This window comes from Balaenoptera musculus, chromosome 4 (assembly GCF_009873245.2).
Source record: "Balaenoptera musculus isolate JJ_BM4_2016_0621 chromosome 4, mBalMus1.pri.v3, whole genome shotgun sequence".
NCBI lineage: Eukaryota > Metazoa > Chordata > Mammalia > Artiodactyla > Balaenopteridae > Balaenoptera > Balaenoptera musculus.
In genome coordinates this window covers 69827900-69854302 of record NC_045788.1, presented here as the reverse complement: position 1 = coordinate 69854302, position 26403 = coordinate 69827900, and the positions used below count along the sequence as shown (strand labels likewise).

At 40.3% G+C, this 26403-nt stretch overlaps 1 protein-coding gene across 1 annotated transcript in view; it reads left to right on the top strand.

Annotated features, from left to right (window-relative positions):
* The window catches only part of ATP13A4 (ATPase 13A4), a 139754-nt gene that overhangs the window by 80728 nt on the left and 32623 nt on the right, over window positions 1-26403 (top strand). The window contains exons 9-17 of the mRNA XM_036849669.1: window positions 636-770; window positions 3169-3339; window positions 4184-4341; window positions 4951-5139; window positions 8134-8195; window positions 13751-13901; window positions 15465-15551; window positions 15781-15934; window positions 17092-17203. Of these exons, the coding sequence (XP_036705564.1) occupies window positions 636-770; window positions 3169-3339; window positions 4184-4341; window positions 4951-5139; window positions 8134-8195; window positions 13751-13901; window positions 15465-15551; window positions 15781-15934; window positions 17092-17203 (1219 nt within the window). The remainder of the gene's footprint in view (window positions 1-635; window positions 771-3168; window positions 3340-4183; window positions 4342-4950; window positions 5140-8133; window positions 8196-13750; window positions 13902-15464; window positions 15552-15780; window positions 15935-17091; window positions 17204-26403) is intronic.

The window sequence follows — 26403 nt, the reverse complement described above, 5'->3', positions numbered from 1 at the left end:
CCGTGTGGTGGGTGCTGCCACCCCCATCCCCACTTCACCCAGCCCCCTGCATGGATGTCTATCTTGCTTGACCCCCTATAGCTTTGGGCTTTGGGAATGAATAAGGAAGATAAGAAGTAAAGGAAGACTGGAAAGAAGGACAGAAGGCAGAAAGGAAGGACAGATTTTTCAATTTTCTTATTATGAGTAAGAATGAATATCTTTTCAAATGTTTAACACCTGCCACTTGTAGTGTGTGTGTGTGTGTTTGTGTGTGTGTGTGAACTATATGTTAACATCTCCAGCAATTTTGCTATACAGTCATTTGCTATAATCTCTTTTCTCTCAAACTCTTTGTTTATTAGGAATATTAATCTTTTGTCTGTAATGTAAGTTTCAAACATGTTCTGTGAATTTGTCGTTACTTTTTTCTCTGCTTATTTATTTTTTTTGCCACACAAAAGTTTTTATTTTATGTAATATAATGTATTATCTTTTTTTCTTATAGTTTGCAGATTTCAAATCAATGTTGAGGAATGGCTTCCTTTTTATATATGCCCTGGTTGCTTTTTCACTGATTTCCAATTTAGGTAGATGTTGGACTGTGTTTTTGTGGGAAAAAAACCTGACTCAACTCTGTCTCCTCACACTTTCAGCTGGAGTCCAGGAGCTGGAATCACGCTTCCTGGTACCTGGAGATCTATTAATTTTGACGGGGAACAAAGTGCAAATGCCGTGTGATGCCATTCTGCTTGATGGAAGTTGTGTGGTAGATGAAGGCATGCTGACAGGTATGGTTCTGTCTCCTAGCTTACAGCCTCTGCTGCTTCTCCCAGGTTTTTCCTGAATGATAATGGCAAAGCATGGGGTCGCTATGGGACCTTCCTATCCCCACAAATCTTATTAACAGTCCTGCAACTGGGTGGATCTGAGAGTTCAAATTAAAGCTGCTTTCTATGTACTAGGTTAGATAACAGTCCTAACTTTTTAAGTGTTTAGCATTTATTTCTTGAACAAAGGGTTATTACAACCCTGTCATTTTAAAGATTTAAAGATTTTAGAGGTCATTAGATGTTTCAGAATCATCTGTGACTTTTATGTTTAGTATTTTGCTATAAAATACATCTTCAGAAAAACACGGAGGGTTTGAAAACCATAGATGACATCCTGAAACACCTCCCCCTCAACTCTGCCCCACCCTGGTCAAGGCCAGGCTCTTCCTAGCTTGGTTTGAAAATGTTGAAAAGTGGTTGAGGCAGGATTTGCCAAATCTGCTAATTTCAGAATACACACTGGTTATTTTGGACTAAACCGTGTTTTCATTTTAAATCGCATGCTGGAGCTGGGAGGGACGTCATATCATGGATATGGAAGCTGAGGTTCAGAGAGAAGTGACTTCTCAAGGTCACGGTGCTTTGAGTTCTTACTCACATATGCATTTATAAGAAGATGCTGTGCCAACCTTTCTGTAAGCTAAAGAATCATAAAGCCTTGTTCAGAGATGGAATTGGAGGCTATAAATACATATCGATGTACAGTACAGTGGTTCCCATTAAAGTCCAAATCAAGTCTATTCCTCCTGGCAGACCAGGAAGGCATTAAATGCAGACAAGAGCACACAACTCCCTCTTATGTGAACTTACAAAAAAAAAAAAAAAAAAAACATGTGTGACAGGTCAGGTTTCTTTTCTAGGGAATTCATAGACTGATAAAATCCTTTCGTGCTGGGACTTTTACAGTGCCAAGTACAATTTTCCTAATGAATGTGGCCCTAGTATACTGGAACATATCCCTGATCTTATACTGTCCTTTGTGCAAATGGAGGTGGAGGGCTTCAATAAGCTTTATTCTCTAAGCTTTATTCTTTATTTGGTTACTCTCACAACTCATTCACCATCTTGTATTGCCACTTAACCCACTGAAATCTGCCCCTCCCAGTGTGCTGGCAAAGGTCACAGATGTCCCAATCGGCAAATCCAATGGATTCTTTAAATTTCACATCTTATTGGCCTATCTGCTGCATTTAACCATCCTGACCGTCTCTTCCTTCTGAAAACACTCTTCTAACTTTCCAAGACAGTGCTGACTCTCCAAGTTCTTCTACCACTGGCAATACCATTCAGCTTCCTACACTGCTCCTCTTCCTCCATCTCTTTGATTTTTGATGTTGTTCAGGGGTCCTGGACCCTTCCTTTTCTCACCTTTCACTCGAACCCTAAGTAATCTTGTCTTTTCCTGTGGCTTTAATTATTGTTCATAAGGTGATGACCTGTGACTAAATATCTCTGGTCAAGGCCTCTCCCCTGAGCTCCAGACCCAAATAAATATCTAACTGCTTACAAAGCATCTCGACATGGTCATTCCACAAGGCATCGCCAAATCAGGGACCAAAAGGCAATTCCTCCTTCCTCCTATAATCCCTGTGTTGATGATTAATGCCACCCTTTGTTCTTTCTTCCAAGTCAGAAACCAGGAAGACATTTAGAAGTCCTCTGTCCCTATGGATCTGCCAATATAAAAATCTCCCCAAGTTTTGTAGCTGCTCAATTTCTTATTTCTCAAAACCAGTGCCTCTTTTCTCCTCCTACTGCCAGTTGCCATAGTTCAGACCTTGTCTTCTTTAACCAGGACTCTTGTGATTTTTCCCCAACTGGATATCCAGCCTCCAACCTCATCAGACTTCAATTCATTCCTTGCACTGCAGACAGAGTACACTCTCTTTGTACGTAAACGTCATAGTACTCTCCTGAATCAAACAGCTAAATATCTCCCTATTTCCCTCCTGCCACCAATGCCTATAGAAAAACATTTAAACACTTAAGTATGTGCATGCAGGGCATGCTTTGGCTCCTACGTAGCTCTCATGGCCTCTCATTCCCCAGACCCCACAACTTGCTATTCCCTAAATGGTTCTTTCCAGTCTATTTCAGCATCTCTGTTTCATTTTACAATACTCATAGTATTTATAATATGACATTATACTTATTTGTTTCCATGGCCGTCTCCCCCTCTGGACTACAAACCTCTTAAACACAAGAACTATGTTTCTCCTTGTATCCCCTATACCAAGGGTTGTTCCTGCCACATGGCAGCCTCCAAAAAATGCCTGCTGTGTGATGAGTTAGTATTTGCATGCTTAAGTGAGTGAAGGCCTCCCACCTCACAAAATGAGATGCTTGTTTTCTGTAGGAGAGAGTATTCCGGTCACTAAAACTCCATTACCTAAGATGGATAGCTCTGTGCCCTGGAAAACACAGAGTGAAGCGGATTACAAACGGCATGTCCTCTTCTGTGGAACAGAGGTTATCCAGGCCAGGGGGGCTTGCTCTGGCACCGTGAAAGCAGTAGTACTGCAGACGGGTTAGTCAACATCTCCTTCTTTTTATTATTTTGATGAAATATTTTCGCTCAATTTGTCTAGTGCCTTAAATGAATTAGGTAAGGAGCAGTCTTTAGATGACAGACCCCATATATGTAAATATAGATATTTAAAATGTGAATTGAGCTATGGCCTATACCTTTTAGTAAAAATAATAACATTGATGACAACAATTATTATTCACATGCTTTGTAATTGATAACTATTTCCACATATCAGATTAGCAGAACAAAGATGCCTGTCCTCATTTTGTACATGAATAGCTGGGACCTGCACAATTCAAGTGAAGTTTAAAAAAATCACACAGCCAGTCACTGACAGAGCTGGACCTAGAACTTAGGTATTCTCACCCAAAGAAATATCTCAACTTCCTTCCAGGCAGGACTAGAAACTGAAAACTCGATGATGAAAAGTATTAGAAATTGAACCCATCTGTATTTACGGGGCATTTAATTTAATTCAAGTGTTCTGTGCGTGTGTGTGTGTGTGTGTGTGCACATCCGTGCACACGTACAAATCCTTTCCTTAAAATGACGCTGTATTTGGAAAAGCTGTGCTCTGCCCCCATATGGTGCTTTCCTATCTCTGGGATGCATTGAAATTAAGAGTATAAGGAAGGAAAGCCAGAGAAGAATAGGCTCTGAAAGAGCTCAGGTATATCCATTCTAGCACTTAGGTATTTGGCCAATTATCCTTTAATTGCATTTGGGCTTAAGCACTGTTTAAGTGTCTCTAGAGAAAGCAAAGGCTGTGTTGAGGATTAGAAGAGCGCTAACAGTAGTATTTGTCATCCTGAGAGTTTGAGGTGTGTGTTTGCTGCTTCAGGATTCAACACTGCAAAGGGGGACCTCGTGAGATCTATTCTCTACCCCAAGCCGATGAATTTTAAGCTCTACAGGGATGCCATCAGGTTCCTCCTATGCCTCGTAGGAACAGCCACCATCGGGATGATCTATACTTTGTGCGTCTATGTGCTCAGTGGGGTAAACAGCTTTTGTTCTTTTACTACATGCACACGTACATTCATCTATATTTTATGCTCTCCATGTTGACCTTAATATAAGGCGCAGTTTTCAAACCTGGGAAAGCAAAGCCAGACACTGAAACCTGCTTATATACTCCCAGATGCCCAATATAAGCAATTGATCACCAAGTTCCGGAATAGCCATCAGATCTAGTGGGATAAAACACTTTGTTTATTGAGATAGCAACATGCCTCCGCTCTTGGACTTTTCCTTACACTAGTTTTTCATCTTCAATCTGAGGATGTTTATTCCAATAGTGTAGTATTTTATAGCTGTTAAACGAGGAATTTAAAATAAAACCCAATGTTGGTGAGATCATGGCAAACTGCTACATTGTTCTCCGCTGGTAGTGGTATGAATTGTTACAAGCTTTTTCATTGCACTTTGGCAAAATGTATTGAGAGCCATAAACATGTTCATACCCTTTAAACCACGTTTGGCCCACTCACATCATTTCCAGGAATTTGACCTAAAGAAGTAAGCAAAAAGGAGGAAAAAAGTCATATGCATAGAAGCGTTCACGGTTGATTTATCTGTAATAGCTAAAGAGGGACTTTATCTTCCCAGGAACCTCCGGAGGAGGTGGTGAAGAAAGCCCTTGATGTCATCACAATTGCGGTTCCTCCCGCTCTACCTGCTGCCCTGACCACAGGCATTATCTATGCCCAGCGGAGGCTGAAGAAGAGAGGCATCTTTTGTATTAGCCCCCAGAGGATTAATGTATGTGGACAATTAAACCTTGTCTGCTTTGACAAGGTATGTGTGTTTCATTCTCATCCTCAGTGACATTTTTATCATCATTGTCGTCATGCACAGGCACTTTACACTCTTGTGAGGCAGGAAACATTAGATGTGGGTACTGGGTACCTGACTTCATTTTGTCTCTGGTTGGATGTGTGATCTAGGACAGATACATCTCTTGAGCTCTCAGATTCTAGGGTTTAGAGAAGGAAGAGTAGGGACTGAATAGGTGAATATTTTAGGGTTCTTCCACCTCCAATATTCTATGAAACACAATGAATTAAAATAGCATTCTGTCCCTCTGTAGTCAATACCCTCATGCAAAGAACAAAATTTAAGACTTTTATTACAGTTACTACTGTATCCCTAATGCTAGGACCATTACCTGACACACAGTCAGTGCTCAGTAAATATTCACTGAATTAATGAATGAATAAAAAAGGAAGAGTTTATTTAGCTGTGTCTTACTATGAGACTTGGTTAAAATAAATCCCCAGTCAATCCCTTACTATATTTTCCCATCTGCAGTATATTGCTTAAAATAATCCTTGATCCCATGCCAGTTACTCCCAATCAGCCTCTTATTCTACCTTCTCCTGCATATATTCTTTTTGTCTATATACTCGTGTGCTGGCGTGAAGGTGAGAGCTGTAAGAGGGTAAGATGGAAATGAAGGGCTGTTTTGTGCCTGGGTCTTAATTTATAAAGGTGACTAAGTGACCGCAGGCAGAGGTCGATGCCCTTGAAAGAAAAGTTTAATGTCACTCACAGTTCCCCTAGACAGAAGAGCCATGTCTCACCAGGCAAGGCCCTGGGAGGAATGCCAGATTTTGATCAGGAAGCAAAGCAGGAGTGAGGGGAGTGCTTGGGTTATGGCCTTTATAGGAGCTTCTGCAGGAAGGGCAAGACAGAGCAGGGTACACAGCTGAGAATTGGCTAGTGTGAATGATGTTGGTGGGCTTTGGGCTATAGGAGTGGTCTTTAGTTGTCTAGTAGCTGGCGCTGGGGTGATTAAGTCAGAGAGACTGTTTCCTGGGGAATCTGGTCAGATAGAGAAGGTATGACTCCTGACTGGTTAGTTTGCATATCAAAGGCATGCTGTTGGCTGAGACCCTGGTTATCTCTAAGAATTGGCTAGCCCCAAGGAGGCGGTCTGTCCGTCAGAAAGGTTTCTTAAGTTGAACTTTTGGTGGTGGGCACACTGTATGGTATACAGAAGTAGAACTATAATGCTATACACACAAAACTTATATAATTTTATTTATAACATAATGTAAACCACTGTTTTCACAATTAAAAATAGATTTAAAAGAGAGAGAGATTTCGTAACATGTCAAATATCATAATATACAGAAAATTCGAAAAGATATACAACCCGAGGACATTGTAGGTAGGCGAAAGTGGGCAAGGAGTCAGGAGAGCAATAGAGTGTGATTTTGATCAGAGCAGAACATTAGTAACGGGAGAGGGTGTTGTAGACTTCAAATGTATGGCTAAGAAAGGTTTACATACTCTTTAGGCAGTGGGGAGTCATTGAAGGTGTTTTTTCTTCTTTTTTGTTGTTGCCTTCCATTTTCTTAATTTATTTTTTATTGTGGCAAAAGATGCATAACATAAAATTTACCATTTTAACCATTTTTATGTGGCTTTAAGTGCATTCACATTTCTGTGCAACCATCACCACTATCCATCTCCAGAACTTCTTCCCTCTTCCCAAACGGAAACTCGGTACCCACTAAACAGTACAGTGAAGGCTTTTGATAGCAGAGAATTAATGGGATCAGAGCTGTATTTTATAATTACTTGAATATCAGAGAGATCTACCAAGAACAGAAGGTTAATATGGCTCTTGCCACCATCTCAATGTTATTTCGTGATCAAACTAGCATCATAAGAAAAGACGTTCTGGTTCTAGGATCATGTTATCCTTGGACTTGGAAAAGGAAACAGGGAGTGGGAAAGATAATTGTGATATGAATTTGAATAAAAAATTAAGTAATAATTATGAGCAATTATCATTATTCTCAGCTCTTACTCTATGCTAGACATTAAGTTAAGCACTTTGTAGTATCTCATTTAATTTTTAAAACAACCCTATATGATTATGACCATGTTACTGATAAGGGCTCTGATGTTTAGGGGGATTAAATAATTGGCCCAGGTCACACAGCTGGTGTTTTAGCCCAGTCCAAGCTCTTCATCACTATACCGCACTGAGAGAAATACCAACAAACCCCTTTTTACCAAATAGATGTCAAATAGCAAACTATATTTCTTTAGAACAGTGAAAAATTCTACTTCCATTACTTGTTTCTGATGACATACTTTTAACTTTTGCTATAAATGCTGGGACTCACCCATTTTTAAAAAATTATATTGAAGTATAGTTGATTTACAATGTTGTGTTTAGTTTCTGCTGCACAGCAAAGTGACTCAGCTATACATATATATATATTCTTTTTCGTATTCTTTTCCATTATGGTTTATCACAGGGTACTGAATATATTTCCCTGTGCTATACAGTAGGACCCTGTTTTTTATCCATCTTACATATAATAGTTTGCATCTGTTAATCCCAAATTCCCAATCCATCCCTCCCTCACCGCCCCCCTCCTTGGCAACCACGAGTCTGTTCTCTATATCTGTGGAGACTCACCCATTTTATAGCTCTTAAAAGCAGGCTTACCAAGGACTCTCCCATCCATTCAGTCTTCTGTTAAATTCTCAAAACAAGCCTCTGAAATATGTAAGGCAGGTACCGTTTTCTTCCCTTTATTGCTGAGAACACTAAAGTTCAAAGAGATTAAGTGCCAGCTTGTCACACAACTGCTATGAGTTCATCAAATCTTCCACCCAGGACTCCAGATACCCACCTTATTGTGTCCTTCCTTGAAGAGCTGATCTTGATCATGTGTTGTGACATATATTTTCCTGTTAAAACATAGCTTATCAGTGTCACTGTGGGGCTGCTGCACCTTCAGAGTCAACCGAGCGCTTGTTTCTGTTTAGACAGGTACCTTAACAAGGGATGGCTTGGATCTCTGGGGAGTCGTGCCCTGTGATAGGAGTGGGTGAGTACTTGGGACCAAATGCATTGTCATTTCTCTTTTCCCAGAACTCTGTGTTTTTTTCCCTGAATACTAGTGATGGAAAGATTTTGGCACTGGCTTTGGTGAGCAGCAGTTGCCAGAGTATCTTCATTTAATTTCTCTTCTTGACTACTTCCAAAGCTCACTAAAACATGCATATTTCCTCCACCCCAGTCCCAGCCCCGGGACACTCACAGAACCCAGGAGATGAAGGGCAAGTTTTTTGTTTTGTTTTTTTTAATAAAGTGTATGTCTGTATTATTTTTAAATTTTTATTTATTTATTTATGGCCGTGTTGGGTCTTCGTTTCTGTGCGAGGGCTTTCTCTAGTTGTCGCAAGCAGGGGCCACTCTTCATCGCGGTGCGCGGGCCTCTCACTATCGCGGCCTCTCTTGTTGCGGAGCACAGGCTCCAGACGCGCAGGCTCAGTAGTTGTGGCGCACGGGCTTAGTTGCTCCGCGGCATGTGGGATCTTCCCAGACCAGGGCTCGAACCCGTGTCCCCTGCATTGGCAGGCAGATTCTCAACCACTGCGCCACCAGGGAAGCCCAAAGGGCAAGTTTTGACACTGCATTTAAATCTTTGCTAAAATGTGATTTGCTGTCAGCATATTAGTTCGGGGCCAGTGTGTGTCATTTGGACAGTACCAAGACACTGTCCTTCAAGGAGGTAACATTCCTTGTACAAACTGAACCCTTTCCATGTGCTAGGAGGAACACTGCCCTGACTTGTAGACACTGAATTTCAGGATGAGGAACATCTGTGGAGCCACAGCTAGTGTACTTCATTTTCCTTGGTATTCTAGTTCTGGCAACACTACTTTCTGGCTGCCAGAAACTCTTTTCTGGCCAGAAAGGACTCCGTTTTGGCAGTTTACAACTTAACATGGTAAAGATTTGCATGTCCCTCTGCTGGGGCTCTCTTGTTTGAGTTTGCTTCTCTGCCTGCTTTTTCTCCCCACTGCAACTTCCAGCCTGATCAGAACACGAACATATGACAAATTCAGGTTTTGAGGGTTTTTTTAAAAAATTGAGGTATAGATGATTTCAGGGTTTGTTTTTTTTTTTTTTTTTAAACGTTTAATTTTTATTTATTTATTTATTTATTTATTTGGCTGTGTTGGGTCTTCGTTTCTGTGCAAGGGCTTTCTCTAGTTGTGGCAAGTGGGGGCCACTCTTCATCACGGTGCACGGGCCCCCCACCATCGCGGCCTCCCCTGTTGCGAAGCACAGGCTCCAGACACGCAGGCTCAGCAATCGCGGCCCACGGGCCCAGCCGCTCCGCGGCATGTGGGATCTTCCCAGACCAGGGCTCGAACCCGTGTCCCCCACATTGGCAGGCAGACTCTCAACCACTGCGCCACCAGGGAAGCCCTCAGGGTTTTTTTAATTAATTTTTTTTGTCTTTTTTTTTTTTGCTTTTGAATTTCATTTTATTTATTTTTTTATACAGCAGGTCCTTATTAGTCATCCATTTTATACACATCAGTATATGCATGTCAATCCCAATCACCCAATTCATCACACCACCACCACCCCTCCCTCCACTTTCCCTCCTTGGTGTCCATACGTTTGTTCTCTGCATCTGTGTCTCAATTTCTGCCCTGCAAACCAGTTCATCTGTACCATTTTTCTAGGTTCCACATATATGCGTTAACATACGATATTTGTTTTTCTCTTTCTGACTTACTTCACTCTGTATGACAGTCTCTAGATCCATCCACGTCTCTACAAATGACCCAATTTCGTTCCTTTTTATGGCTGAATAACATTCCATCGTATATATGTACCACTTCTTCTTTATCCATTCGTCTGTCGATGGGCATTTAGGTTTCTTCCGTGACCTGGCTGTTGTAAATAGTGCTGCAATGAACATTGGGGTGCATGTGTCTTTTCAAATTATGGTTTTCTCCAGATATATGCCCAGGAATGGGATTGTTGGATTATATGGTAGCTCTATTTTTCAGGTTTTTTTTGTTTGTTTTTTTTGTTTTTTGTTTTTTTTCCTAGTTATTTTGTTTATTTATTTATTTATTTTTTGGCTGTTTTGGGTCTTCGTTCCCGTACAAGGGCTTTCTCTAGTTGCGGCGAGCAGGGGCCACTCTTCATTGCGGTGCGCGGGCCTCTCACTATTGCGGCCTCTCTTGTTGTGGAGCACAGTCTCCATTCGCGCAGGCTCAGCAGTTGTGGCTCACAGGCCCAGTTGCTCCGTGGCATGTGGGATCTTCCGAGGCCAGGGCTCGAACCCGTGTCCCCTGCATTGGCAGGCAGACTCTCAACCACTGCGCCACCAGGGAAGCCCTGTTTTTAGTTTTTTAAGGAATCTCCATACTGTTCTCCATAGTGGCTGTATCAATTTACATTCCCAGCAACAGGGTAGGAGGGTTCCATTTTCTCCACACCTTCTCCAGCATCTGTTGTTTGTAGATTTTTTGATGATGGCCATTCTAACCGGTGTGAGGTGATACCTCACTGTAGCTTTGATTTGCATTTCTCTAATAATTAGTGATGTTGAGCATCTTTTCATGTGCCACTTAGCCATCTGTATGTCTTTTTTGGAGAAACGTCTGCTTAGATCTTCCTCCCATTTTTTGGTGGGGTTGTTTGTTTTTTAGATATTGAGCTGCATGAGCTCAGGTTTTGATTTTTTAATGAAAATACTTCCCTCTCATACTTGCAACCTAAATCACAAAGCATCTTATGCATAAAAGGTACATCGTGATTCTTCTGCATTATGCAAATGACATACGATTTAACCATAAAATATTTTAATTATATATGTTTAACACATTTTCATATTAATGTATTATTTATAAGCAAATCCATTTCTGGAGTTGAAAAATTAATCCTGGTGCTTCTAACCATTTTAGTCTCTAGAAGGAGGCTGTTACAAGTGGTAACTTTCTAAAGATCTTTTCATTTTCTCTTGAAGATAGATTTGGATATATACCCGGTCTTCTTGTTCATTCGTATTTTCCTGTTTCAGTGTCTATAAAAAATGTATGCATTTATTCAAATATGTGAGCATTCAGAGAGCAGTCTTTTTCTTATTTATATTTGTGTCCCTAATGCCATATAGCACTATAGCAGGCACACATAGTAGATGCACAATAAATGTTTGTTTATTTAAAGTGAACTTAATATGTTCCATCTTTTGAATGCTCTTCTCCGTATTGAATTGACATCATCTTATTCACAAAACTTTTAAAACTTTCTGTTTCTAAAAGTGACTTGTCAAATTTAAATAAAAACAATTGATATACTATTTAGATTATTGATAGATTAATCCAAACTGTCACTCTCCTTCCCCCCTCCCTCCTTTCCCTCCTTCAAAAAGGTCAAAATTGGCTCTAAATGACTAAAAGAGCAATTAAAAGTGTTTTTTAAAATGTTTTAAAGTATTTATTTATTTATTTGGCTGCATCAGGTCTTAGTCGCGGCACGTGGGCTCTTCGTTGTGGTGTGCAGGCTTCTCTCTAGCTGTGGTGCACGGACTCAGTAGTTGCAGCACGCGGGCTCTCTAGTTGTGGCACATGGGCTCTAGAACTCACGGGCTCAGTAGTTGCAGCGCTCAGTCTTAGCTGCCCCACGGCATGTGGGATCTTAGTTCCCTGACCAGGGATCGAACCCACGTTCCTTGCTATGGAAGGCAGATTTTTAACCACTGGACCACCAGGGAATTCCCCCAACATTTTTTTAATTGACAAATTTAATTGATAGAATAAGAGAAAACAGATTAAATTCTAAGCAAGAAGTCAGCACTTGACTTAGTCGCTGTTAAATATCTTATTGTAAAATGTAAGCTCATTTCTAATAATTCTTATCTTTTCCAAAGAGGGCCTGCCTAATGTGCCAAGTACTTCAAAGTCATTGGAAGTCTACCTGAGCTACCTGGTCTTGATAAGTCATAAACATTCAAATAATAGTTCAAGGTCAGGGATGACAGAGGGTTCTATTTATTTTTGTGCAAACCAGGGTCTGGCCCAATCCTCCCAAACTCAGAACTGTGTATTCAGAATTACATACGGAAGACAGTTTGTGTGCCATCTTAAAGATAAGATTCTTTTTTCCTGATCTGTGTTTGCTTTACAGTGTGAGCTTGAGAATCTGTGTTAATCACTGATGGTGACTGCTTCCTTTTAGATGTTTACTAAAATACCAGAGACATATTGTAACCACTGAGATAACTTGATCTTTCAATATATAATGATATGATCAACAGGCTCAGTAATCAGTCGAGAGGTTTTTGAACTCTTAAGGAAGTTTGAATGAGGAAACCAGGAAGAAATTTGGCTGAATTACGAGTTAACGTTCTGATGTATATGCTTTCAGGAACAAAACTCTAGAGCAACCAAAGGAAATGCAGTGTCCATATCATGAGAGATAATAGTCTGATCCTGGAGACCATGTTTTAAGACAAACTATGATAAATAGTAAAAAATACAAATTCTTTCACGAAACAGTAACTAGGAAGGTCAGAGGTCTGGAAACTGCACATTGGAAGCACAGCTAGAGGTTCCTGTGTAATCCCAGAGGAAGGGAGTATTAAAGGGGGTACAGCCAAGCTGACCCACAAATCTGAAGGAAGTTGACATGTGGAGGAGGAGGAGCAAGTAGATTCTGACTGGCTCCAAGAATCAGATTTGGCCTTAATTCAGGAAGCACCTTCAGCCGCTCAGGGTCCACCAAACAGTATGGCCTGCCTTGTGAACCACTTACTGCGCTACACATGTAAGAAGGGACTGACCAATAAGGTCCAGAGGACATCCTTTTGTAGGTCCAATGCCAAACCTGATGACTTCAACTCTGAGTTAGTAAAAGAACTCTGCATGTGATGTTTGAGTTGTATCTCGGTAGATTTTAGATGAGGGCACTTTCTACAGGAAGCAATGGTAACGATGGCTGCAATATAGATCCTAGATGCCAGGGTGGAAGAGGAGAATGCCGTGTCCTTTTCAAAATGTCTTTTAAAAATTTCATTTCTTTACCATTATGGTCTTTCAGATTTCCAGTAACCAACTCATTCATTTATTTGCTCTTATATTTGTTGACTGTCTACTGTGGACCAAACATCAGCTATGTTGGAGAGAGAGATATGGAAGAGACAGCCCTGCCCTGAAGAATAGATTGAAGGAGATACACAGATATACACAAGTAGCTATAGTATGAGCTAGCCTGTTCTGTCTCACAGCATAAGAGATAAAGTGGTCTGGAAGCTCAAGTGGGAGTGGACACACTTAGAACTAAGGGTGATACTTCTAGTTCTTTCTATACTTCTGGATTTAAATCAGTGCCAGAGAGAGGGTAAGGAAAAGAGGGAAGAAAGAGCTTGAAAGAACCTCAGGATTTTTTCTCATACTCATTGAACTTATGTAAGGATGATGGATGAAGGAAGCACTATTCATTTGGGGAGATTAGAGTGTGGATATGTAATGTAACAAAGCATATTAACTTATTTTTTAAAAGGATGGTCACCTCCAGAAGCTCCATGCTGACCTGGAGGAATAGGACTAAAGCCCTTTCCCTTTTCTCCTTTAGCTTCCAGGAAGTCCACAACTTTGCCTCAGGCAAGGCTTTGCCATGGGGCCCACTGTATGCAGCCATGGCCAGCTGCCATTCTCTGATCCTCCTGGATGGGACCATCCATGGAGACCCACTGGACCTCAAAATGTTTGAAGCTACTACCTGGGTAAGCTTCTGTTCTGCAAAGATTCTAAGAAGCTTCTTCAATGCCAGACCAAGCCAGGTGTTATCATAGCTATTCAATACTCATAAAATGCGAGGTCTCCAATATGGAGTACATATGGCAATGAGGGGCAAACTCATCTAAGCCCCAGTTTTCTCCTCTGTACAGTGTATTTCCATATTAGGGTTATTGTGAGGATTAAGTGGAAGGACGCATTAAAAAAAATCCCTGGTGCTGTGCCTGGAATATATTACCAGCTCAATAGTATTAGTATAATTATTATATAATTATTTTCTAACCCTTTCCAGCTGTAGTATGAGCCATGTCTGGTTTCAGAGTTATCTCGAACATGGGGATTAGGAAACGTCACTGTCCCCAGTGCTTAGGATAATTCGTTGTTACCAGGAGTTTTATTCCTACTACTTTAGTATTAATTTTGTCTCTAAGACTAGACAATAAAAAGGAAAACCATGAGAGCTTTTGTTGAGACTCTGAAGTAGATTTCAGATCAAATGGCCTTGTTCAGGACGAGGAATCCGGCTCTCCAGGTTCTAGTCTTGGCTCTGTTCTGATTGCCTCCTTCACCTCGTGAGGTCATGTCTCCTGTTGGGGTTTTCCATAACTTTAAAATGAGGGGATTGAATTAGACCAGCAGTGTTCACCTAAAAGAAAACAAAAAAGCTGGAATCTTTTCTTAAAAGGAAATTTTATTCAAAAGCATCCTACACAAAACAAATCGTTGGAGTTACTCTGGTTGAGATAGAAAATGGGGAGTAAAAGCACAGCTTAGGGAACACACATCCCCACCTACTTAGCTACAAGCCCACCTCCACCCCCTATAGCCTGGTTCAGCTCCAGGCCCCTGTGATGCATGTGTGAGCCCCACTGAAGGAGACAGTCTTTAGGGTCCCTTCGAACACTAATAGGACATGGTTCTGTAGCAGTCTGATGTAACTTTCTCCATTCTTCTTGGGTTACTGTTTCTGTACCTTTAAGTAGAGATTATAATTTCTTCTCTGAGATTTTTTCTGCCACTCAATGAGATGATTATAAAGCATTTTGGCATCTTTGGGTAAAAGGTTCCTTTGACTATACTTTAGGGTCTTTATTATAGCAATTCCTGAGTGTCTACTGAACATTAACCACATATATCACAGTCCCTGCCCTGCTGTACCCTGGGGACCATGAATCCAAATTAGACAGAGAAGGAAGTGCACGAGCAACAGTGAACCAGGAGAAAAAGGCAGTAAGGTGCGGGCTACTCACGCTCAGTGTTTTCAAGTTAGGCCCTTCAGAAATGGAGAATGAGCTTTTATACAGCACATTCCAGCAGAGAAAGCAGGAGAAATTGCATGAATAATTCAGAAGTGTCTGCCCTTCAAGTTCCTAGCATTTCCGATGCATTATTTTTGTGTGTGGCGAATTAAGCCTGGTTCACCTCCGTGTAGCTGCGGGAGGAGAATACATTGAGACGGCTTGAGATGTTCTCAAGGGAAGGATTTGAGCACAGTATTAGTGGATGAACAAGAAAGAAATCTCTACAGTGAAACATCCTGTTTGAAATAGGAAATGGTGGTTTCCGGGCATGATTTCCACATCACGGGAGCACCGGCATGTGCCATGGTTGTTAAGCCCTGCAAACCAGCCAGCCAGGTAAGCCTTGCCCGCCCTCTGCCCCACAAAACCCAACTCAGAAGGAAAGTCCTGTCAGGCCCACAATTTTGAAAGCTCAGAGATGTGTCTTCTTTGAATTCCACATATGAAAATTGGTGAGACCTTGTTGCCCTTATTTGCTAAACTAAGGATTGGCAAAGGAGTAATTAATTTCCAACAGCTAGAAGCTATGTGGTGTGTCCCTCTCCATTCCCCATCCCTCATCCAGGTCCCAGTGGCAGGAATTGCAATCCTGCATCAGTTCCCATTCTCATCAGCGCTGCAGAGGATGACAGTCATTGCCCAAGAGATGGGGGGTGACTGGCTGGCATTCATGAAAGGTGCACCGGAGAGGGTGGCCAGCTTTTGCCAACCTGAGACAGGTAAGTGGACAGACTTATATTACAATGGGCAAATCTGTATTTCCAACCCACATATGTCCCCTCAGCATTTGATTGATGAATCCAATTGCCTACTGACCATCACCAATTGGATGACTCACTGGCATCTCAAACGCGGTACCAAAACCAAGCTTATCTTTCTCACTCTCTATATTTCCCATCTTAGTGAATGAAAGTACTACTCCCCCATCCCAGTTTAGGATTCTTCCTGGATTCCTCTCTCTCCCTCAGTGCCTCTGTCTTGTCAATTGCTAATCCATGGCCCTGTCACTCCATCAGCTCTGGCCCTCATCATCCCTCCACTGGATCACTTCATAGTTGGTGAATTTGTTCCCTGCCCCTCAGTGTCCCCTACTCTAATTCACCCTTCACACTGTGACCAGATTGGTTTTTCTGTCACACAGTATAATGATGTTAGCACATTCCTGCTTTCATTCTTTGGTTGCTTCCCATAGGCTCCAGGATAATCTCCTTTAGGATCATATCTAAGGCCTTCATGATCTGACTCCTATCAAACTTCCCAGAGTTTCCTTACCACTCCTATCTTCACATCCTGTGCTCCCCCTGAGATGAACTATCAAGGTTTGCTGTCTCATGGCCCTGTGTCTGAGCACATGATGCTCCCTCAGCCAAAATGCCCTTTCCCTTCTCCATCTAATCACATCCTCCCTGTCTGATAGATGCACCAAGTGTTTCCATAGCGTGCTGTAACTGCCTGGATCATAGCAAGGATCTCATTCGATTGTATTGTTATTCTACTGGCTGTTACCCTACTAGACAAAGACCCTCAGAGTGGCAATTGCAGTGTAATCTCTGCATCACTAATTCCTGACCCACAGTAGACTCAATAAATATTTGATGGTTAAACTGGAGAAAAAAAGAATCATACACTTTTCCCATTCTTCTTCTTCTTTTTGTTTTTTTCTTTTTTGAATGCTTCCTTTTCATTTCTGCTTCACTGGATCCCAAGAGGTCAACCGTGACAATGCAGTAATATTTAACATTCCCACTGACTTGTTTGTGTACATTTTTAGAGGTGTGTTTTCTTGGGCAAGAGTTGGAACTCTTTGTAAAGCATTTCTCTCCCAGTACTAGCTGAGTTCATATTGCATACTAATCTTGTGTTATTTTCTGAACAGTACCAACTAGTTTTGTTAGTGAACTTCAGATTTACACGACACAGGGCTTCCGGGTCATAGGACTGGCCTACAAAAAGCTGGAGATGGACCATCACACCACTGCCTTGATGAGGTAAATGGGGTGGGGGGAATTTTGATAAAGCAGAATGGTTTCGTGGGAAGATGCACCAGACTGGGCAGTGGACCCAGCAACATAGCTTACTGAATTTGTGTGCATGAAATGCCTCTGAACTTAGTAAATGGGGATATAGTCATCCCTGCCCTGCCTAAATCACAAAGCTGATGTGAACATTGACTGGGAGAACTGATGAGAAATAGCTGTATAAACTGTAAAATATGATGTGATTGTACAGCTTTGTGAAAACAGATATATGAATACAACCCATGTTCCAGAGAGTTTGAAGTTGTGGTCATGCCCCTATTTTGAACCAAATATAAGTTTGGTTTTAAATTATTTTTGGTATTTAATTAATTAATTAGCTATTTTGGGATTTTATTATTTTTATTTTTTATCATAGTTGGTGAATTTGTTGAAAGAAAACATAACACTTGTCAAAAAAAATCTTGATAAAAAGTACACAACTTAATGAAATGAATAAATATAGCTTGGACTCAATATATAATCTAGGTAATGTAGAAACACAAGAAAAACCTGGAGAGGCCATACTAAAGAGAGCTTTGGTATGTAGATTAAAATAAGGATGCTCAAAAGCTAAAATGGACTGGAGTAATTAGTGATTCAAATTTATGTGTTGTTTTATTTTCCACTGTTTTCAGACTATGGTGTTTATTTCATTTTCAATGTCATGTCCAATACTCTATGTCAGCCACTATTGGTAACACTGCTGTGGAGATAATCAAGGCTTATTTTGTTATTTAGGATTTTAAATTTGGGAGGTCTAATATATTTGTTTTCAACCCTGCCAGATTCAACACTCTCTTCCTGTAACTGTATTATGTATCACTTCCTTTAATATAAGGAAGTAAAATTCATATGTAACATGATCTGCACATATTCTCCATGAAAAAGAAATATAATGCCCTCTATATAGAACAAATAGAAGCTAAAATTACAATGCATTATAAAAAGTAATAAATAGTTCCATAAATACACAGCTGACTCCATTAAAACAAAATGAAGCAAGATGTTTCTTGCACCCTATGTAGAATCATTGGAGCTGTAACATTCAGGAATGCAGACTGATACAGGTGTGTTATACATCAAAGTCTCAAATACCGCCGGCAGTCTTACTGTCAGCAAGGTGACTGTGAAATGGCTAAAAACTCTTGGGAAAGTGGAATAAAATAGTACACCCTCCTCTCATTGTATATGGTAGTCACATTCCTGGAAAACTCAATAGAATCTTAAAAATGTGTACAAAATACTTTGTGTTTATATGTAAAACAGAGCTAGGAGAAGTATAAACAATTTTATATTTGCTTATTATAATATAGTTGTACTATATTTACTATAAAAACACAGTACACTAAATAGTATAATAATAGTGTGAAATAAACAGTATAATTCTGTACTGGCTTAGGAAAGTATCAACAATATTTTAGTGTCCATGAATGTCCTGTAAAATATTCAAAATTCATGTGGGATGCAGGGTAACATTTTGCACGTCTAAAAAGTTTCCAAAATGTCCTCTAGGGGCAGTATCGCCCCTGATAAGAATCACTGATGTGTCCCAACCTTGTCTCTTTGTGAATGGTGGGTGAGGCCCAGAGTGGGAAATGGCTCATCCAAAGTCATTGAATGTTGGATCCCTGGACTTACTGGCCCCAGGAGAGTGGGCCAGCTTACTGTGACCCTTAAAACTTTGGTTATTACATTCTGGATGTTTGTTGTAATTTAATCAACCCAGTTCACTCAAATCAGAGAGCTAAAAGTGACCTTTGAGATTGGATCTCACATTTTAAAGAAGAGGAAACTTGGGTCTGTGATGCGGCAGAATTGGGAATGAAACTTTGTTTCCTGAGAGCCTGTTGACACATGTTATCAAGATTCTGGCTGCTAAGCTGCTGCTTCTGATTATTATAATAAAATATTTGCAAATCAAGTTTCAAACTCATGGCTTCAGGGCTTGTGCATGTAACAAAGCACTCAGGCAGAGGCACATGGGCAGTGGGAAATGGTGACACACAAGAGAGTCACAGTTGACTCTCACAGCGTTGAAATTCCAACTTTTCAAAATCTGGTAACGTCTATACCCAAGTTCACTGGTAGGATCTGAGCTTAGGTCGCCAATCTGCCAATCTTGTGTTAAAGACACATCACCACTATATATACTTCTAGCTAAGTCAATTTACCTAGCCTTTCTAATCCATGATTAGAGCAGAACATTCTTTCTGGGGTGTGTGTGTGTGCATGTGTGTGTGTGTTTACTCAGAGTGCTTCCAGCACTGATATCATAATTTCTTTGATGGTTCTTCGTTCGCTTTATGCATATTTCACCTTTTAAAAATCACATGGATTTTAAGAACATGAAGTGTAATCACAGGAGTGACAATGCTCCTTTGTATTACACTCCCCGTTCTTCATTATTTTTAGGTGCTTCAGGAGGAGGTATAATGTCTGTGAAGGAAGCAGGAAAAGATAGCATGCTATTCCAAGTTACAGAGCATGAGCCCCTCCAAGGGACTACGTCTTCTCTTTATTTTCTGGCTCAGATTGAATGAAAAGAAGAATCATGTCATGTTAGAGCTAGAAGAGACTTTGCAGATCTATTAGTTTCACCACCTGCTTTTATAAAAGTAGAGATAGATTGCCAGACAAGGAAAATGATTTGCCCATAGTTACACAGTAAGGTAGTCTCAGAGCTGGGATTAGAATGCTGGTCTCCTGATTACTGTGCACTGAACCCTACAAAGGCCATGTGCCAGAGGAACCAGAAAAACGAGTGCCAAAGTGGGTTGCAGACTTTATCACATGCTTGACCCTGCAGCCATTTTCTTGGCCCGATCTGGTGCCTTGTGGTTGGACCATGTCAGTCATCTCTGAAAATGTCTAAAACCTGATGCCTGTGTATGAGGACCACTAGAAAGATTAGAGGACCTGAATCAAGCATCAACTAAGTTATCCTTCAAAGAGCAGCTCAAATATCACCTCCTCTCGTAAAGCTTCTCCAATCACTCCACCCAGAAATGATTTCACCTTCCTCTTTGATGGCATAGGACTCTTATTTGCACATGATCATGATACTTTCCCAGCCTTCCATGTAACCAAAGTGGTCAGGTCTAATCTTTTCCCCCAAGTTGAATGTCAAATCTCTGGAGTCAGGAGCTACTATAGTCCCTGCATATTCTCTTCCCCTTTCCAGAGACCTGTTCCTTGCACTTATTTGTGTGTTCACTAAATGGTCATTGATCTGACAGACTGGTTGACTTCAGTTCCTGTGGGAACCCTCTGGTAGTAGAAATTCTGAAAGAGGAAGTAAATTTTCCTAGGTCACCTGGCGAAAAATTGTTACAGCAGACAGTAGAGCATTTCAACTGGCAAATGTTTGCCGAGCACCTCCTCTGTGATGGGCACCACATGACTATTGTTGAACTTGTCACTGAACTGAGAAAGGTTGCCCTTAAGGAGCTGAGACAGAGAGACAGATCAGACAGCAACGAATGATAATATACGGACAAATAAAATACAAGCTAAACTGAGGTAGAAGTAATATGTTGAGGTAGCAAGTGTTTCTCTCTGGGGAAGTCTTTATGGGGAGGTGCATGTGAGCTCAGGTTCAAAATATAGGAAGGGTTTCAATGGCAGATAAACGGAACTTATAACCTTCTCCATGAAATAAGAGGAAACGTCTTACAGCACAAAGAGCAAATGTTTAGAGATGGTTGTGTACGGAGTACACCCATGGTAAGTGGTCCAACTTGGCTGGAGGTCGGGGTGGACAAAGAATTTAGTGATAGATGAAGCTGGAAAGATCATTTGGAATCAGATTATGGAGAGACTTAAATGGCAGGTTCAGAAGAATAGGAAGTGCTATCCTTCTGAGCCAGCTCTGAGGTGAGTAGTTCAGCTGTGTCCACTTTCTGTCACTCCAGTGGAGGTGTTAGTGGTGTCCTGGAGAGTACCCCTAATTCTAGTTCGGGCCCCTGATTGAAGTGAGGCCCAGCACTGAGACAAGCAAGGCAGGTTGGTTTTTTTGCTTTCATCTGTATTTCGACCAGAATTGGGCGGTACTGGTGCCTTGCTCTTGTGTCTGCTAGAGGTATCTGGGTCTCAGATAAATGAATCATGGAAGAATCTTTGAAACCACAATCCCAAATTTGCTCCCCTGCACTTGGTCCTGTGGAAGGTTTTGGAAATGTTCTTGTGATGGTCAGGAGCCTCGGAGAATTTATTTGTTTGCAGAAACATTCACACTTTATGTAGAGAAGCAATGCTACCTGCTGAGAGGCGGAGAGAGACAGGGAGGGAGAGAGAAGCTTGACTTCAAAAGAAGGGCTCCTTTTTTGAGATTATGGCCTCATGCCTCTTGGGACTAAAATACCATAGATTTCTCTAGCTTTGATTTCTAGAGAAACTGGTTTTTTGTTTTATTTACCTTGTGCCTCACTTATTTTTTTTAAAAACATCTTTATTGGAGTATAATTGCTTTACAATGGTGTGTTAGTTTCTGCTGTATAACAAAGTGAATCAGCTATACGTATGCATATATCCCCATATCTCCTCCCTCTTGTGTCTCCCTCCCACCCTCCCTATCCCACCCCTCTAGGCGGTCACAAAGCACCAAGCTGATCTCCCTGTGCTATGCGGCTGCTTCCCACTAGCTATCTATTTTACATCTGGTAGTGTATATATGCCCATACCACTCTCTCACTTCGTCCCAGCTTACCCTTCCCCCTCCACATGTCCTCAAGTCCATTCTCTACTTCTGCATCTTTATTCCTGTCCTGCCCCTAAGTTCTTCAGAACCATTTTGTTTTTCTGTTTTTTTTTAGATTCCATATATATGCGTTAACATATGGTATTTGTTTTTCTCTTTCTGACGTACTTCACTCTGTATGACAGACTCTAGGTCCGTCCACTTCACTGCAAATAACTCAATTTCGTTTCTTTTTTTTTTTTAATATAAATTTATTTATTTATTTATTTTTGGCTGTGTTGGGTCTTCATTGCAGTGTGCGGGCTTTCTCTAGTTGCAGTGAGTGGGGGCTACTCTTCGTTGTGGTGCACAGGCTTCTCATTCTCGTGGCTTCACTTGTTGTGGAGTGCAGGCTCTAGACGCACAGGCTTCAGTAGCTGTGGCATGTGGGCTCAGTAGTTGTGGCTTGCGGGCTCTAGATCTCAGGCTCAGTAGTTGTGGTGCACAGGCTTAGGTGCTCTGCGGCATGTAGGAACTTCCCTTACCAAGGCACGAACCTGTGTCTCTTTCATTGGCAGGCAGATTCTTAACCACTGCGCCACCAGGGAATCCCCCAATTTCATTTCTTTTTATGGCTGAGTAATATTCCATTGTATATACGTGCCACATCTTCTTTATCCATTCATCTGTCGATGGACACTTAGGTTGCTTCCATGTTCTGGCTATTGTAAATAGTGCTGCAATGAACATTTTGGTACATGACTCTTCTTGAATTATGGTTTTCTCAGGGTATATGCCCAGTAATGGGATTACTGGGTCATATGGTAGTTCTATTTTGAGTTTTTTGATGAACCTCCATACTGTTCTCCATAGTGGCTGTATCAATTTACATTCCCACCAGCAGTGCAAGAGGGTTCCCTTTTCTCCACACCCTCTCCAGCATTTATTGTTTGTAGATTTTTTGATGATGGCCATTCTGACCAGTGTGAGGTGATACCTCATTGTAGTTTTAATTTGCATTTCTCTAATGATTAATGATGTTGAGCATCCTTTTGTGTGTTTCTTGGCAATCTCTATATCTTCTTTGGAGAAAAGTCTATTTAGGTCTTCTGCCCATTTTTGGATTGGGTTTTTTTTTGATATTGAGCTGCATGAGCTGCTTGTATATTTTGGAGAGTAATCCTTTGTCAGTTGCATCATTTGCAAATATTTTCTCCCATTCTGATGGTTGTCTTTTCGTCTTGTTTATGGTTTCCTTTGCTGTGCAAAAGCTTTTAAGTTTCATTAGGTCCCTTTATTTGTTTTTGTTTTTATTTCCATTTCTCTAGGAGGTGGGTCAAAAAGAATCTTGCCGTGATTTATGTCATGGAGTGTTCTGCCTCCAAGTGTTTTCCTCTAGAGTGTTTTCCTCTAAGACTTTTACAGTGTCTGGCCTTACATTTAGGCCTTTAATCCATTTTCAGTCTATTTTTGTGTATAGTGTTAGGAAGTGTTCTAATTTCATTCTTTTACATGTAGCTGTCCAGTTTTCCCAGCACCACTTATTGAAGAGGCTGTCATTTCTCCATTGTATATTCTTGCCTCCTTTATCAAAGATAAGGTGACCATATGTGCATGGGTTTATCTCTGGGCTTTCTATCCTGTTCCATTGATCTATATATCTGTGTTTGTGCCAGTACCATACTGTCTTGATTATTGTAGCTTTGTAGTACAGTGTGAAATCAGGGAGCCTGATTCCTCCAGCTCCTTTTTTCTTTCTCAAGATTGCTTTGGCTATTCGGGGTCTGTTGTGATTCCATACAAATTGTGAAAATTTTTGCGCTAGTTCTGTGAAAAATGCCATTGGTAGTTTGATAGGGATTGCATTGAATCTGTAGATTGCTTTGGGTAGTAGAGTCATTTTACAATGTTGATTCTTCCAATCCAAGAACATGGTATATCTCTCCATCTGTTTTTATAGTCTTTAATTTCTTTCATCAGTGTCTTATAGTTTTCTGCATACAGGTCTTTTGTCTCCTTAGGTAGGTTTATTCCTAGGTATTTTATTCTTTCTGTTGCAATGGTAAGTGGGAGTGTTTCCTTAATTTCTCTTTCTGATTTTTCATCATTAGTGCATAGGAATGCAAGAGATTTCTGTGCATTAATTTTGTATCCTGCTACTCTACCAAATTCATTGATTAGCTCTAGTAGTTTTCTGGTAGCATCTTTAGGATTCTCTATGTATAGTATCATGTCATCTGCAAACAATGAAGGTTTTACTTCTTTTCTGATTTGGATTTCTTTTATTTCTTTTTCTTCTCTGATTGCTGTGCCTAAAACTTCCAAAACTATGTTGAATAATAGTGGTGAGAGTGGGCAGCCTTGTCTTGTTCCTGATCTTAGTGGAAATGGTTTCAGTTTTTCACCATTGAGAACAATGTTGGCTGTGGGTTTGTCATATACGACCTTTATTATTTTGAGGTAAGTTCCCTCTGTGCCTCCTTTATGGAGGGGTTTTATCATAAATGGGTGTTGAATTTTGTCAAAAGTTTTTCTGTATCTATTGAGATGATCATAAGGTTTTTCTCCTTCAATTTGTTAATATGGTATATCACATTGATTGATTTGCGTATTTTGAAGAATCCTTGCATTCCTGGGATAAACCCCACTTGATCATGGTGTATGATCCTTTTAATGTGCTGTTGGATTGTGTTTGCTAGTATTTTGTTGAGGATTCTTGCATCTATGTTCATCAGTGATATTAGCCTGTAGTTTTCTTTTTTTTGTGGCATCTTTGTTTTTGGTATCTGGGTGATGGTGGCCTCGTAGAATGAGTTTGGGAGTGTTCCTCCTTCTGCTATATTTTGGAAGAGTTTGAGAAGGATAGGTGTTAGCTCTTCTCTAAATGTTTCATAGAATTCGCCTGTGATGCCATCTGGTCCTGGGCTTTTGTTTGTTGGAAGATTTTTAATCACAGTGTCAATTTCAGTGCTTGTGATTGGTCTGTTTATATTTTCTATTTCTTCCTGGTTCAGTTTCGGAAGGTTGTGCTTTTCTAAGAATTTGTACACTTCTTCCAAGTTGTGCATTTTATTGGCATATAGTTGCTTGTAGTAATCTCTCATGAGCCTTTGTATTGCTGCATGTCAGTTGTTACTTCCCCTTTTTAATTTCTAATTCTGTTGATTTGAGTGTTGTCCCTTTTTTTCTTGATGAGTCTGGCTAATGGTTTATCAATTTTGTTTATCTTCTCAAAGAACCAGCATTTAGTTTTATTGATCTTTGCTATTGTTTCCTTCATTTCTTTTTCATTTATTGCTGATCTGATCTTTATGATTTCTTTCCTTCCGCTAACCTCAGGGTTTTTCTGTTCTTCTTTCTCTAATTGCTTTAGGTGTAAGGTTAGGTTGTTTAGTTGAGATGTTTCTTGTTTCTTTAGGTCGGATTGTATTGCTATAAACTTCCCTCTCAGAATTGCTTTTGCTGCATCCGATAGGTTTGGGGTCATCGTGTTTTCATTGTCATTTGTTTCTAGGTATTTTTTGATTTCCTCTATGATTTCTTCAGTGATCTCTTGGTTATTAAGTAGTGTATTGTTTAGCCTCCATGTGTTTGTATTTTTTACAGATTTTTTTCCTGTAATTGATATCTAGTCTCATAGCGTTGTGGTCAGAAAAGATACTTGATATGATTTCAATTTCCTTAAATTTTCCAAGGCTTGATTTGTGACCCAAGATAGGATCTATCCTTGAGAATGTTCCATGAGCACTTGAGAAGAAAGTGTATTCTGTTGTTTTTGGATGGAATGTCCTATAAATATCAATTAAGTCTATCTTGTCTAATGTGTCATTTAAAGCTTGTGTTTCCTTATTTATTTTCATTTTGGATGATCTGTCCATTGGTGAACGTGGGGTGTTTAGGTCACCTACTATTATTGTGTTACTGTCAATTTCCCCTTTTATGGCTGTTAGCATTTGCCTTATGTATTGAGGTGCTCCTATGTTGGGTGCATAAATATTTACAATTGTTATATCTTCTTCTTGGATTGCTCCCTTGATCATTATGTAGTGTCCTTCTTTGTCTCTTGTAATAGTCTTTATTTTAAAGTCTATTTTGTCTGATATGAGAACTGCTACTCCAGCTTTCTTTTGATTTCCATTTGCATGGAATATCTTTTTCCATCCCCTCACTTTCAGTCTATATGTATCCCTAGGTCTGAAGTGGGTCTCTTGTAGACAGCATATATACGGGTCTTGTTTTTGTATCCATTCAGCCAGTCTGTCTTTTGGTTGGAGCATTTAATCCATTTACATTTAAGGTAGTTATCGATATGTATTTTCCTATTACCACTTTCTTAATTATTTTGGGTTTGTTATTTTAAGTCTTTTCCTTCTCTTGTGTTTCTGCCTAGAGAAGTTCCTTTAGCATTTGTTGTAGACCTGGTTTGGTGGTGCTGAATTCTCTTAGCTTTTGATTATCTGTAAAGGTTTTAATTTCTCCATCAAATCTGAATGAT